The following is a 13,556-nucleotide window of genomic DNA, read 5'->3' as shown; positions in this document are numbered from 1 at the left end:
GGTCACCCTCGAGGTCCCCAGGAAGTCACCACCACTGGGAAAACTGGGAGTGGGCGGGGCTGTTGCCGGTGGGAGGGGGCTGGGGCGGGGTCCTTCTGGAAACCTAGGTTCTGATTCCCTTCCAGAGGCACTGACCAGGACCAGCATATGGGCCGAGCCCGACTCCAGGATTCCAGAGGGGAAGCCGGCAGCCATCTGGTGCCAGGGGCCCCCCGGGGCCGAGGAGTACCAGCTGCGCTCCGAGGGGGGCCTCTCTGCCTGGGGGAGACCCCAGCGATCCAGAGCGAGGGGCGGAGTCCGGTTCCCCATCGCGGCCATGACCTCGCGCACTGCAGGGCGCTACCGCTGCTTCTGCCACAGCGGAGAGCTCTGGTCGGAGCCCAGCGAGCCCCTGGATCTGGTGGTCACCGGTGAGTCTGCCCGCTGCCATGCAGTGGTGGGGGCAGGTGGTGGCCCCATCCGGCCACGCTCTGCAGGTGTCAGAACGGGGGCTGCTTCCTCTGGGAGGAGCCTGTAGGAGAGGGAAGCCCAGCAGGGCATCGGTGCAGGGCTCCTACCGAGGACGGTACCCGGGTCCCTGGGACAGGGGAGAGAAGCAGGCCAGGCAGACAGAGAGGCTTGTCCTGTGGGAGGGCAGCTCCCACGGAGGGAAGGTGTCCGGGCCAGGGCGCTCCCTACAGCTGGGAACCTGTGTCTCAGACTGAAGCACTTGGTAGGATCTGCAGGAGGGCTCGTGACAAACACAGAGAGCTTTGGCCCCGAGTCACCGCAGCCTGGATCAGAAGGGCCGAGAGCTGCAAGCAGCCGAGTGTCCCCTGGGGAAGGCGTGGCAAACGTGGGCTGCACCGCATGCGAGGGAACGGGCTGAGCTTGCAAAAGAAGTTGAGACACGGGGCGAAGATTAAAGCTGTGAAGATGCTGAATTCTATATTATGTATGTTTCCCCCAAAAAACATAAGCAAACGGCCGCCCCACCCAAGTCTCTGACTGGTGCCCTGAGGTGGCCCCTGGCCATCGGCTGACCCAGGCCGTGCTGGGAGTGTGGTCCTAGCAGCCAAACTCTGGGAAAACCCTGTGGACAGTGGCTCCCAGAGAGTCCGATCCTCACTCCTGGAAGCTGGGGGCACTGAGCGGCTCTACCTGGGAGCACGGCTGGGGAGGGCGCGTCTGTGGATGGGGTAGGTGTGGGGGGAGGAGGAGGGTCTGAGGTTGCAGGGGTGGAGCCTGGGAGGCAGGAAGACACTGGCCACCTTCTTGTGCAGGAATGTACGACACGCCCACCCTGTGGGTTCAACCAGGGCCCACGGTGACCTCGGGAGAGAATGTGACCTTCTACTGCCGGCTAGAGAAGGTGACCAACACCTTCTTCCTGCTCCAGGAAGGCGGGCCCAGCCACGCACAGGGCAGCCACGGGGCAGTGCCAGCGGAGTTCCCCGTGGGCCCTGTGACCTCGGCACACACAGGCACGTACAGGTGTTTTGGCACCTATAGCGCCCACGTGTGGTCCTTCCCCAGTGAGCCCGTGAAGCTCCTGGTCACAGGTGAGGAAGCCCCCAGTTCCCAGGTCCTCCCTGGGCTCCTAAAGAAACCCCAGGGTCCTGTCGAAGGGACGTCCACCCCAGGGGGCCAGGGAAGGAGAATGGGGGGGGAGCAGAGGAAGCCCCCAGCCCCGACCTGTCCTCTTCATCTCCATCTCCAGATGTGGGAGACCCCAGCCTGGAACCCACACACCCCGCCCCTGCTGCAGGTGAGTAGCTTTCTCCTCCACACTCAGGAGAGCTGGAGCCTTCCTGTGCGTGCCTGTGGGAGCCGGAGGCTTCCCCGCCTGCACAGTGCAGTGCAGGTGCCCCAGGTGTGGTGGTGTTCAGTGCCCACAAGCCACCAGCAGTGAAACCCGCACCCTCCCTCTCATGCTGGTCCATATGCAGAACGCAGGTGCACTGGGACATGATGAGAAGTTACCCAGAGCTTGTGTCCCCGGGGCCTGTGACACGCAGGGAATCTTGTGTTTAAGACATGGGCACAGTCTCCAGGAGACCTCACTGTGTGTATGGGAATATTCCAAATCCCAGGACAAGCCCATCTGGAGTACTTCCGGTCCCTAGCATTTTGGATAAGGGGAGGGCAACCTATACAGCTGTGCCCATCAGCCAGAAAAACCTCCTGGTCTCTGGGGCACAAGCGTCCTGGCTGAAGTGGATGGAGCGTCCATGAGAGATGTCAGGAGAGAGAAATGTGTTATATGAGGGCAGTTCAGAGAGCTCATGGAAAGTGCAGGGGTAAAAGGACTGGGCCATCTTCTGCTGCTTTCCCAGGCACATTAGCAGGGAGCTGGAGAGAAGTGGAGCAGCGAGGACTCGAACCGGTGCCCATAAGGGGTGCTGGTGCTATAGGCGGAGGCTTTAGCCCATTATGCCACAGCACTGGCCCCATAAACTTCTCTTTTAACTCCATGTCCTGTGAAGTTTTAGAAGCCCCCTGGCATCGCACACAAGGAGCGCTGGTGACCTGGAAGGGGGACCCTGGAGGGCTAAGCAGGGCCGCCTGGCTGGGCACACGCAGGAGACATCTGGGTGAACACTGGCCGACGGAGACCGTTAGTCGATTGGTTCTCAGAACGAAGAGATTTCCAGAAAGACGGGCGGGAACCAGCAGTGCCAGAAGTCAGGAAGGGGAGGTGACAAGGGACTGGCCAGGAGGCTGGTGGGCAGGGGGCTGGCTCAGGACGCCAGGGGAGTGCCTGGCTTTCGATTTGACGCCGTGTGTGGAGAAAGACCCGCGTGAGGGGGGCGCAGAGCCCCCGTCGGAGTGCGAGGCATGGAGACGCATGCGCAATAGTGCAACGCCAGCTTCTGCCTGGGGCCTGGGGGCCCTGCCCGCGGGGTGAGGCCGCTGGGACCCCTGTGAGGTGTGGGGTGGAGACTTGGACAGCCGCGGGGTGTGGCGGGGCTGGACTGAGGAAGGAGAGGCTGGGTGGGCAGAAGCCAAAGCCGACCCTCCCTTCCCACAGCAGGTTCTCAGGAACCCCGTCTCAGAACCACAGTGTCCAGAGTCCAGGACGGTGAGTAGCCGGGCTCACGCGGGGTGGGGGCAGGAGGAAGGTCTGGGAGGTGAGGGGAGAGGAGCAGGTGGGTGCAGTGCTGCATCCCATCAGCGGCCCCTCTGCTCCAGCCCCAGCCGCCTGGGATCACACCGCCCAGAACCTCCTGCGGATCGGCCTGGCTGTCCTGGTCCTGGTGGCTCTGACGTGGCTCCTGGCTGAAGACTGGCTCTGCAGGTGGAGGACCCGGGAGGGAGCCCGCCGTGCCCAGGCCGCCATGGACTGCGACGTCTGGGCAGTGCCCCAGAGCGGGGTCACCTGCACAGAGTGGGGGGCGGGCGTGGAGGTGACGGCCTGCTGAGGCAGATCCACTCCTTGGCATGAGCACCTGCTCGGCCACCGCTGCCCCACTCTGGTCTCCCCTGACAAAGCAAACAGCCCTGTCCTCCATAGCAAGGCTGCGGCTGAGACTTCACGCACACTCACAGCGCAGCTTGGGTCTCCGTGAACTATTTGAGGTCGCTTCAGGGCTGCTTCCTGTCGTGTGCTTTGTCCTGATCTCTCCCTCCCCTGGCCTGCGGGGTGCCCTCCCCCCCAGTCTCTTTCCCGCCGCTGTACCCGAGTGCCACAGGCTGGGTGATGGACAGAGGCTCGTTTAGCTGCTACCCTGGAAGTCCAGTGATGATCACCCAGGGCGAGGGATGGACCCTGGGACTCCCTGAGACCGGGGCTTCCCTCCTCCCCTCGTGCTGAGACCGGAGCTCGGGACCCCAGACCTGTCCTCCAGGGACCCTTTGTGCCCAATGAGGTGGGGAAGGGAGTTACCTGGTGGCCCTGGAGTCTGCAGCCCTGACACAGCCCAAGTGCCGGAGCTTCTCCCACCCTGGCGGGGTCTCACCGACAGTGGTATGGTCCCACCAACGTGAGTGGGGTCTCAGCGTCCTGGCTGGGGTCCTACTGTTGTAGGTTTGGTGTCACTGACCTGGTGGGAGGGGTCTCACCATAGTGGGTGGGGTTTCACTGTCCCAGGTGGGGTCTCACTATCTTGGTGGGGTCTCCCCGATATGGTTGGGGTGTCACCAACCTGTGTGGGAGAGGTCTCACTGATGTGGGTGGGGTCTCACTGCCCCTGGTGCGATCTCACTGGTTGAATCCCTAGTGACAGAGAGACTGGCAGACTCAGGGGGTGGGGTGAGGGTGGGGGCAGATGGGCCGCTTGGGGAGGGGGGCTCCTGTGCTGGATGCAGACGCTCTCAGAGTGGGCGGGGGCGGTGGAGCTGTGCTGTGAACGCCTAATGTCCCACTGTCCACCTTGAAGCCCTGAGTGTGGCGAATCTCCTGTTCTGTTTTGCCACAAAACCTGTCTCCAACAGTGACCCCCTAGGGAGCAGAAGTGTCCCTGGTTGAGGACCACTGTCACATTCTGTAACAGGGTTTCTGGAACCTTCCGTGTGGTGTGGTTTTGGCCAGGGCCTTCTGTGCACTGAGGCGTGGGGAGCAGCAGCCCACTAGCACCCCCAAGCACCACCCGGTGTCCCACAGGTGGCAAAGACCACCCCTGCTGAGCCCACGGACCCGAAGCGTCCCGGCCCGTATGCTGTTTTGCTCCAGATTCCAAAGGCTTCTTTCGGTCTTGCAAAGACAAGCCGTGGGCACAGGATCTGGGGAGCACTGGTTTCCTGGTCTGCCCCAGAGCCGCCCCGTGGACAGCCACTGAGTCCTCCCTCCCTGTGCCTCCCTGTCACCCGGATATGATCGCTGGTGGGGGATTTTAATTAACCTCCGGTGCTCACAGGGTCAGATGCTTCCGGTTCCCACTGCCAGGCCTTTGCGTGCAGGGAGCCATGGCAGCAGGGAGCACACAGGGTCCTCCCTGAGAGGACCCTCCCTCTGGCCAAGGCCATTCTCTCTGAGCACGACCACGGGGCTGATCCCACCCAGAATGAAGGGCAAAGGCCCAGCTGGAGGCGGCGGGTTCTGGCCCTGCCACACGGAGCAGAGGCAGCAGGTGGCTCTGCAGTGGCCCCAGGCTGTGTCTGCAGGCACGCGGTGGGCGTGGACACCAGACGATAAACTGTGAGCCGTGCGGCCCAGCCTTAGCCTCCATGACTGGCACCTGAGTGCATCCGGCAGCTCGAGGCTGAGCGAGGGCAGCCCCTCCTCCCAAATCACTGGGGTGGGGTGGGGCAGGTCTCCACGGGGGGCCCAAGGGATGCTGACAGGTGGGGGACCTGCTCTGAGGGTCAGCACTGTGCAGGGTAGGTTCTATGGGATATAAGTTATATTTAATGAAGCGCCTTAGAAAATATTAGAAGGGAAAGAACATTGCATAGAGCCGCTGGCAGATCCTCTCCAAACCGGCGCTTACAAAGGCAGTTCTGCTCCAAGACCCAGAAAATCCTCCCAGAAGCCCCAGAGCGAACATGTACTCCCGGAAACACCCAACACCAACCACGCTCAACTTAGAAGACAAACTTCCTTCGGGTTAGGATTGACTTCCGGCCTGTGCATGGTTGGCCCAAAGGAAGTGGACTTCCCCCGAGCTCAGTGATTAGCTACCAGGGTGTAGCAGGGGGCAGGACTTCCTGCTCAGGGGCCGAATGAGCTCGTCCCATCTTTAACAGGAGGTGGGCTCAGCCATTGCTATGAGACCTGCTGACAGCACCTGGCCCTGCCCTCAGACAAAGCCTTCCTAGTTCGGGGTGGGGCTGAGGTACAACCCCACCCCCCAGGCCGCCCGGGGTATTGTGGGTATATGCGGCCATGGTGAGAGGTAGCCAATGGGCGCTCGGCTCTCAGTGACTCTGTCTCCCGCACCCTGTGGTTTCTGAGGCGCTGGGAGGAACCTTTCGCTCACCGGGTGGCGTCTGTTCTCGAGTCTGGGACAGCTCCAGAGCCGGCGGGGGAGAGGCCGTCTCCTCGTCTCCCACGCGGGAGAGGTTGACGGCGGGGTCTGCAAAGCCTGAGGAGCCACGGCACGCTGGGCCCTCCTTGCTCGCGCGTGGACCTTCCAGCCCCGACCTCCGAGAGGGCACAGAGGCTGGGGTGGTCACAACGCGCCCACCGCAGGAAGCGCCTGGGAAATCCAGGCCAGGACTCGGGGGCACTCCAGGCCGTGGAAAGGCGCGCACGTGGGTGCAGGAGGGCAGCACCGCCCCAGAAGCCCCCCAAGCTCAGGACCCTCCCGATGGGCAAGCAGGAAGCCAGGAACTATGCCCGCATCCACAGTGACCCCCATTGGCCCGCCCGCCAAGCTCCCCGCCCACCTGCACCTGTATAGTCCTGCTCTCAGGCTGGTGGCCGCGCGGGGCTGGGCCTCACCCACTCCCTGGAGGCTGCGTGCCTCTCCGAGAGCTCAGGGCGCAGCAGGAGAGCTGCATCTCAGGTTCGTGGCCGTGTCCTCAGAACTGTCTGCTCTGAGCCTCTCTCATCTACACAGAGTGAGAAGGAGCAGGCTGCCCTGGCCAAGGCCACAGGCACTCCCTCCTCCTGCGCACAAGGATCCGGGTCACTTTGCACCTGTGACCTGCATGTTGGGAGGAGGGCGGAGACACAGAGGCAGCCCCTGGGGAGTGAATGACCAGCGTGGAGCCACCGTGGGGCGTGCCGTCTGGGCCTTGCTTGTTTGGGGTTAGCCTGCACCCTCCTGGGGAGTGTTCCTGGGCGGTAGCTTTATGAGTCTTGAGTGGTTAAAGAATGTGGGCCTGGAGACAGGGTCGTGGCCCAGGTTAAAGCCGCCAGCTGTGATTCCAGCGCCCCACAGTGCAGCACCAGTAGGAGTCTCAGCCTCTCTGCCTGCAGTCCAGCTCCCTGCTATGCAGCTGGGGGAAGCAGCAGAGGATGGCCCAAGTGCTGGGGCTCCTGCACCCACGTAGGAGACCCGGAAGAAGCTCCTGGCTCCTGGCTTCTGGTCAGTTGGATCCGAAGTGGAGCAGCCGGAACCCATACCCGAGCTCTGGTACAGGATGCTGGTTTGTGGGCGGTGGCTTCGCCTGCTGCATCCAGCGCCAGCCCCTTGATCTCAGTGCCCAGAATGGGACTGGGGAGTCCGAGCGTGGTCCCACTTAAATTCTTGCGGGAAGCTGCAAGCTCTTTCCCGAAGCAGCTGCGCCATCGCAGGTCCCCTCAGCAGCGCCCGAGGCTTCCCTCTGCTCCGTACCCTCGCCGGCACCCGTGGCCTCGCCCGTGCCAGCCCTCCTGCCGGTTGGGATTCAGTGGCTCCCCTGGAGTCGGCATCCTCTCCCTCCTTGTGGGCGCTTGATTCTGTGTGAGAGATGCCCGTCCAGTCCCACTCCCCTCTGTAGCAGGGTCTGTTCTCTGCGTGAGAGATGCCCGTCCAGTCCCGCTCCCCTCTGTAGCAGGGTCTGTGCTCTGTGGGAGAGATGCCTGTCTGCTCCCTCTCCCCTCTGTAGCAGGGTCTGTTCTCTGCAGGCAGCAGACAAAACCCTGCCTGTGCAGACACACGTGACCTCAGGGACGCGGGTCGTCACAGGAAGAGTGAACACCTCAGGATTCAAGAACTGAAAATGAAACAAAAAATTTCCTACATGAAGAATCTTTGTGGGTGAGATCCTGGTGGAAAGAAGGGACCATCTAAGAAGGATGCGCCTTTCTCTGAAGGGAGGAGAGAACTCCCATTTTGCTAATGGTCCTGTCTAAATTCAGACAGTTTTTGCAGACTCAAAAGGCTTTCTTTAAATAAAAAAAGAAAGATTATTTATTTATTTGAAAGTCAGAGTTACATGGATATTGAAGGAGAGGCAGAGAGAGAGAGGTCTTCAATCCACTGGTTCCCAACTGGCTGCAATGGCTGGAGCTGCACTGATCTGAAATCAAGAACCAGGAGCTTCTTCCGGGTCTCCCATGCAGGTGCAGGGCCCAAGGACTTGGGCCATCTTCTACTGCTTTCCCAGGCCCTGATAGAGAGCTGGATCAGAAGTGGAGTAGCCGGGACTCGAACTGACGCCTATATGGAATGCCGGCACTGCAGGCAGCGGCCTAACCCACTATGCCACAGCGCTGGCCTCCAAAAGGCTCTCATAGCCAAGGCAGCTCATGTCAACAGCCCCGTATGATCACTGACGTCATACATAAGAGTGTTAATTGTTAAATCAACAACAGGAATCTCTGTGCACTGACTCCCCATGCAGGACCTCTGATCTTCATGAGTTGTATTATAAGAATTAACTGTAAAACTACTTCTCCACACTGTGTGTGCGTGTGTGTGTGCAAATTGTTGAAATATTTACTTAGTATAGAGTTGGTCTTAGTATAAAATTGACTGGAGAGACTGGCGCTGTGGCACAGCAGTTTAACGCCCTGGCCGGAAGCGCCGGCATCCTATATGGGCTCCGGTTCAAGTCCCGGCTGCTCCACTTCTGGTCCAGCTCTCTGCCATGGCCTGGGAAAGCAGTAGAAGATGACCCATGTCCTGGGCCTCCTGAACTCATTTGGGAGACCTAGGAGAAGCTCCTGGCTCCTTGCTTCAGATCGGTGCAGCTCCAGCTCTTGTGGCCAATTGGGGAGTGAACCAGTGGATGGAAGACCTCTCTCTCTCTGCTTCTCCTTCTCTCTTTGTAATTCAGACTTTCAACTAAATACATAAATCTTTAAAAAAAAAAATTTGATAGAAAATGAATCTTAGTGGAGAATGGGACTGGGAGTGGGAGAGGGTGGAGGAGGAGGAGTGAGAGTGTGGGAAGAATCTCTCTATTCCTAAAGTTGTACTTATGAAATTTGTATTCATTAGAGGAAAGGTTTCTTTGGGAGAAAAATAATAATTGAACCTGGGCTGGCGTTGTGACTCAGCGAGTGAAGGTGCTGCCTGAGATGCCAGCATCCCACATGGGAGCACGGGTTCGAGTCCCAGGTGCTCCACAGCAAGCCAGTTCCCGGCTGATGCACTTGAGAAAGCAGCAGGAGAAGTCCACGTGCTTGGGCACCTGCACCCATGTGGAAACCTGGATGGAGCTCCAAGCCCCTGACTTCAGCTTGGTCTACCATAACCACTGCAGCCATCTGGGGAGTGGTCCAGTGGACGGAAGACTACATCCCCCCACCCCGCTCCAGTACTCTGCCTTTCAAATATATAGATAAATGAATCTTTAACAAATAAATAAAAGGAACCGAACTATGGGAACAGGGAGTTGTACTAAATCCATCCACATGGCCTGTACTGGTGGGGATCAGCTCTAGGAACCCTGTGCCGGGTGAGTCTGTGGTTGTGGGAACATCAAGGAGTCCCGGTACACACCTGCATGATGGCACCTACTTCACTCTGGGCTCTGAACTCCGCCGTTCACTCCTGGGCTGGGAACGGCAGAGCTTGCTGCTGTATTCCTATGAGAATATCCACCGGGGGCCAGGCGTCCTCCTGCAGTGGTGCAGACCTGCGTATCTAGGACTCTGCCCCCAGAAGCCGTGCAGCAAGAGTACGATGAGGTCGGCAGCTGTCAGCTTCATTAGAATGTTGGGGGCGCCGGCGTACAGGCGACTGTGGCTGACCAAAATGTACCCTGACACCTGACGATGCCGTGACTCGGGAATCCAACATTCTCCCTCAGTGAAAACACCAGCCTACAAAGTTTTGTGGGAATCCCTCCCACATATTCATGCGGTTAGAAAACACACATACATATGCTGTCCACACATGCCCAAATTTACATACACTGTTCCCAAGGACAGGAAAAAGGAACGTTCTATCAGGCAAGGAGAAAGTGCTATCAAAACCAGAGACAGAAACCGTCATATGGGGAAATCCTGGGACGGATGCTCCCATAAACTTAGACTCCCAAGAAAACGCTCACAAAGAATACTCGTTCCTATACGGAGAGGGGAATGCAGGGGACATGAGCACACCGGTTGGTTGGTGGTGGTGAAGGCAGGCACCGGTCGCTTGATACTAAAGAATCGATGGCGTTCAATACATTACCGGAAGTCACAGCTCATCAGACACACACAAAGCTGTTTTGTCTGAGAGATTGTGCATCCACCTGTCAGTCATCACATCTTCTCTCCGGAACCTCAATGCAAGTGCTTTGCCCACTGCTCAAATGGGCCTTTTGTGTTTCATGTAAATCATGAGTTTTGTTTCACTCCAGGCTGCTGGAGGTCTGGGCTCTGCTAAGTGGAGCTGTGTGGATCTCCCTTGGAGCGCTGACGGGAGTTCGTGTGTGGACCGCGATCCTGCGACCTGACGGTGACCAGTGAGGGCAGTTTCTGGTTAAGACGTTGGGTTGTCTTTAGGTAGAATGACGTCATCAGCAAAGAGAGGTAGTCTTAGGTAAGATGGCGTCATCAGGAAAGGAGGCGACATGGCTTCCTTCCCAATTTGGACGCTTCTGTGGCTTCTTCTCGCCCACCTGCTCTGGCGAGGGCTTGCAGGGCCGCGCAGAGCAGCAGTCAGGGTTCACGTTTCCTACAAGGACCCGCACTCTTCCTCTACGGAGACAGCGGCAAAGCAGCGCGCACTCCCCTCAGTGACGTGTGAGCGCAGCATGTCGGCGTGCGCCTGCGCAGTCACTTGTCGTCGTATGCGCAGTAGCGTGTCATCATGCGCATGCGCAGTCCTGTCTTGTGCATATGTACAGTCACGTGTCGGGCTGTGTCCCCGAGGCCAGTGGCGGTGTGCGCCTGCGCAATCCCTTGTTGACATGCGCATTCGCAGTCCAGAGTCGGTGTGCGTCTGCGCGAGGCCGCCTCAGGTGAGTCCGTGTCCGCCCACACAGGGAAGCTGAGGCTCAGGGCAGAGGGGTGTGTGAGGGGACGCAGTGAGGGCGCCTCCCCCGGGAGTCAGGGCAGGCGGCAGGGAGGGGGCGGCGCAGGTCCTGGGAGGCCTCAGGGCCCCGCAGCGGGGTGGTCGGGTCAGGGGAAGCTGTGGCTGAGGGGCGTGGGAGCGGCGTCCGCGGCGGAGGGGGCGTCCGGGCCTCCCCCGCCCTGGGTCGGGCCCCGGGACCTCCGGGCCGGGCGGGAGCGGGGCTGCGCCCACCTGCGTCCTCCGGAAGTGGCCGGGCTGCGACCCCACAGGAGGGGCTGAGGGCGGGGACGACCCCACCCCGGGGCGCATCAGCCCACCTGAGGGGCGGCTCCGGGAGGCCCGAGTCCTTGGTGCTGGGTCCTGGCCCTGGGAGAGGAGGGCGGAGCCGGCTGACAGGGCGGGGCGGGGCCCCATCCCTGCAGGGCGCCTGTGCCCCCATCCTGGGGACTGAGGGCCTGGCTGGGGTGGGGGTGGTGCCCCTTCCTGTGGGCTGCGGGCGGAACAGCCCTGCGATGCTGGGAGGACCCGGCCTCGTAGCGACCACACCCGGTGTGTGTCCGTGCCGCGGGCGCTGTGCCGGGGCCGGTGGAGAGGATGCCATGACCCCGCCCTCGTGGTCCTGCTCTGCCTGGGGAGACTGGAAGACGGGGAGGGGAGACCCTGCTCTGGGATGGACCCCGCCCCCGCCCACTGCCAGGCCCTGCTCCCTAGAGACCCCAGGCTCAGGAGCCCCGGGGAGGAGAGGACCTGCGCAGGGGCAGGGGCAACCCTCTCACGGGGAGCTCTCCTCCAGGGCTGTGCGGGCCCAGGACCCGAGTGCAGGCAGGTGAGCGTGCCCCCACTGTGCCGGGTCCCCCACCCCCCCCCTTGGGACAAGGACCACCCCGGACATCTGGGAGTGGACAGCAGCCCTGTCTGGTGAGGAGGGCGTCTGGGAGGGTCCTGGCCTGCGAGGGGACGTGGTCCTGGGACCCAGCCTCTGGTTTCCTTCCAGGGACCCTCCCCAGACCCAGCCTCCGGGCTGAACCAGGCTCTGTGGTCACCCTGGGCAGGCCTGGGGCCCTGTGGTGTTGGAGACCCTGGAGGCCCAGGAGTGCCGTCTGTATAGAGAGGGAGTCCCAGAGCCCTGGGACAGAGCGATGCCCCTGGAGCCCGGAAACAAGGCCAAGTTCTCCACCCTCTCATGGCTGAGGTGTACGCGGGGCGCTACCTCTGTGTCTGCCTCAGCGCTGCTGGCTGCTCAGAGCCCAGAGCCACCCTGGAGCTGGGGTGACAGTGAGGAAGCCACACCTGAGCAGGAGCTGGGTAGGTCACGGGGACGCTGAGAGGAGGGTAGATGGGAATTGGGTGCGGGGCCTGGGCTCCTGGGCCAGACACCCAGAGTGAGGGCGGTGGGACTGCAGGGCAGGAGGGAGAAGGGTGTGCGCGGAGCCAGTGTGCAGCCCCGCCCCTCTTCCCTCCTGACCCAGCAGGCCCTCGGTGTTCCCTACAGATGGCCTGACGGGGTCACACAGGGACTCGGGGCCTGCCCAGCACCCTGGCCTGGCTGAGCTGCATCGCGAGACATGGGGGCCGGGAAGCACTGAGTATGGACCAGGCCGGGGTCTCCTCCTCACTATCCCATCCCTTTTCTCAGGGGGACCGGAGCACAGCAGCCCTCGCACACCCAGCCAGGTTCCCCCGCAGGTGAGTGAGCTACAGGCCTGACTCAGGGCTCAGGCAGCTGCGGGGAGGTGGGGTCCTGGGTGACTGGGTCTGGCCAGCTTAGGTGACCCCTCCGTGCACGCCCCCAGCTCCAGCACCCAGGACCTCACCCTGGAGAACCTCATCCGCATGGGCGTGGCGGCCTTGGTCCTGCTGGGCCTAGGGCCTCTGCTGGCGGAGGCTTGGTACAGCCACAGAAGGATCCGAGCCGCAGGCCAGTGATGACCTGGAGAGAGGACAGCGCTGGGTCAGAGAGGCTGTGCCCCAGGGGCAGGGGAGGCGGCAGGCAGGAGGCCAGGCATGCCCTGTGATAAGCTGTGGGGAAGTGGGCGGAGCTCACCTGGGGTTGCAGGAATCCTGCTCAGGGGCAGGGACCCGGGTAGGCCGCTGGCGGTGCTGCTTACCCGGGCTCCCACGCGCATTCTGGGAAGGGGCCCCGGCCTCCCACAGCCCTGCCCACCGCCCTGCAGGCTCCCGTGCGGTTCTGTGCTGTTCCTCTCCAGGGACCACACACAGCTCAGTGGCCCTGAGTGTCTACAGGAGCGGGGTCAAACGGCCCAACGATAGGGCGACACCGGGATTCGCTCCCCTTGACCTTCAGCAAGTGGGCAGGACGTGGGCGGGACACCTGTCACTCAAGATGGATTTACCATTCCACTCACCAAAAGGAGGCAATGACACGTGGGGTCAGATATGAGAGGTCTCAATTAATGGATCTGGGCTGGCTCTGTGGTGTAGTGGGTAAAAGCTGCCACCTGTGGTGCCGGCATCCCCTGTGGGCACCGGTTCGACACTCAGCTGCTCCACTTCTGATCCAGCTCTCTGCTATGGCCTGGGAAAGCAGCAGAAGATGGCCCAAGTCCTTGAGCCCCTGCATCCATGTGGGACACTCAGATGAAACTCGGGGCTCCTGGCTGGGGATCAGCCGAGCTCCGGCTGTGAGGGCCCTTTGGGACTGAACCAGCAGATGGATACCTCTCTCGCTCCTTCTCTCTGTAACTCTGACTTTCAAATAAATATTTTAAAAAACTTGTGGCTCATCAAACTCTAAGGTAA

At 61.1% G+C, this 13,556-nt stretch overlaps 1 protein-coding gene across 1 annotated transcript in view; it reads left to right on the top strand.

Annotated features, from left to right (window-relative positions):
• The window catches only part of LOC138848077 (immunoglobulin superfamily member 1-like), a 39,263-nt gene extending 25,707 nt beyond the window's left edge, over positions 1–13,556 (top strand). The window contains 9 exon segments of the mRNA XM_089320111.1: positions 126–410; positions 1,263–1,541; positions 1,700–1,747; positions 3,011–3,061; positions 3,172–3,386; positions 4,583–4,632; positions 10,341–10,743; positions 12,433–12,482; positions 12,590–13,556. Of these exon segments, the coding sequence (XP_089176237.1) occupies positions 126–410; positions 1,263–1,541; positions 1,700–1,747; positions 3,011–3,061; positions 3,172–3,386; positions 4,583–4,632; positions 10,341–10,743; positions 12,433–12,482; positions 12,590–12,722 (1,514 nt within the window). The 3' untranslated portion in view covers positions 12,723–13,556.

The sequence above is a fragment of the Oryctolagus cuniculus genome, chromosome 18, assembly GCF_051225735.1.
Source record: "Oryctolagus cuniculus isolate XC-2025 breed Fujian yellow rabbit chromosome 18, ASM5122573v1, whole genome shotgun sequence".
Classification (NCBI taxonomy): Eukaryota; Metazoa; Chordata; class Mammalia; order Lagomorpha; family Leporidae; genus Oryctolagus; species Oryctolagus cuniculus.
This window is presented reverse-complemented; position numbering and strand designations above follow the sequence as displayed.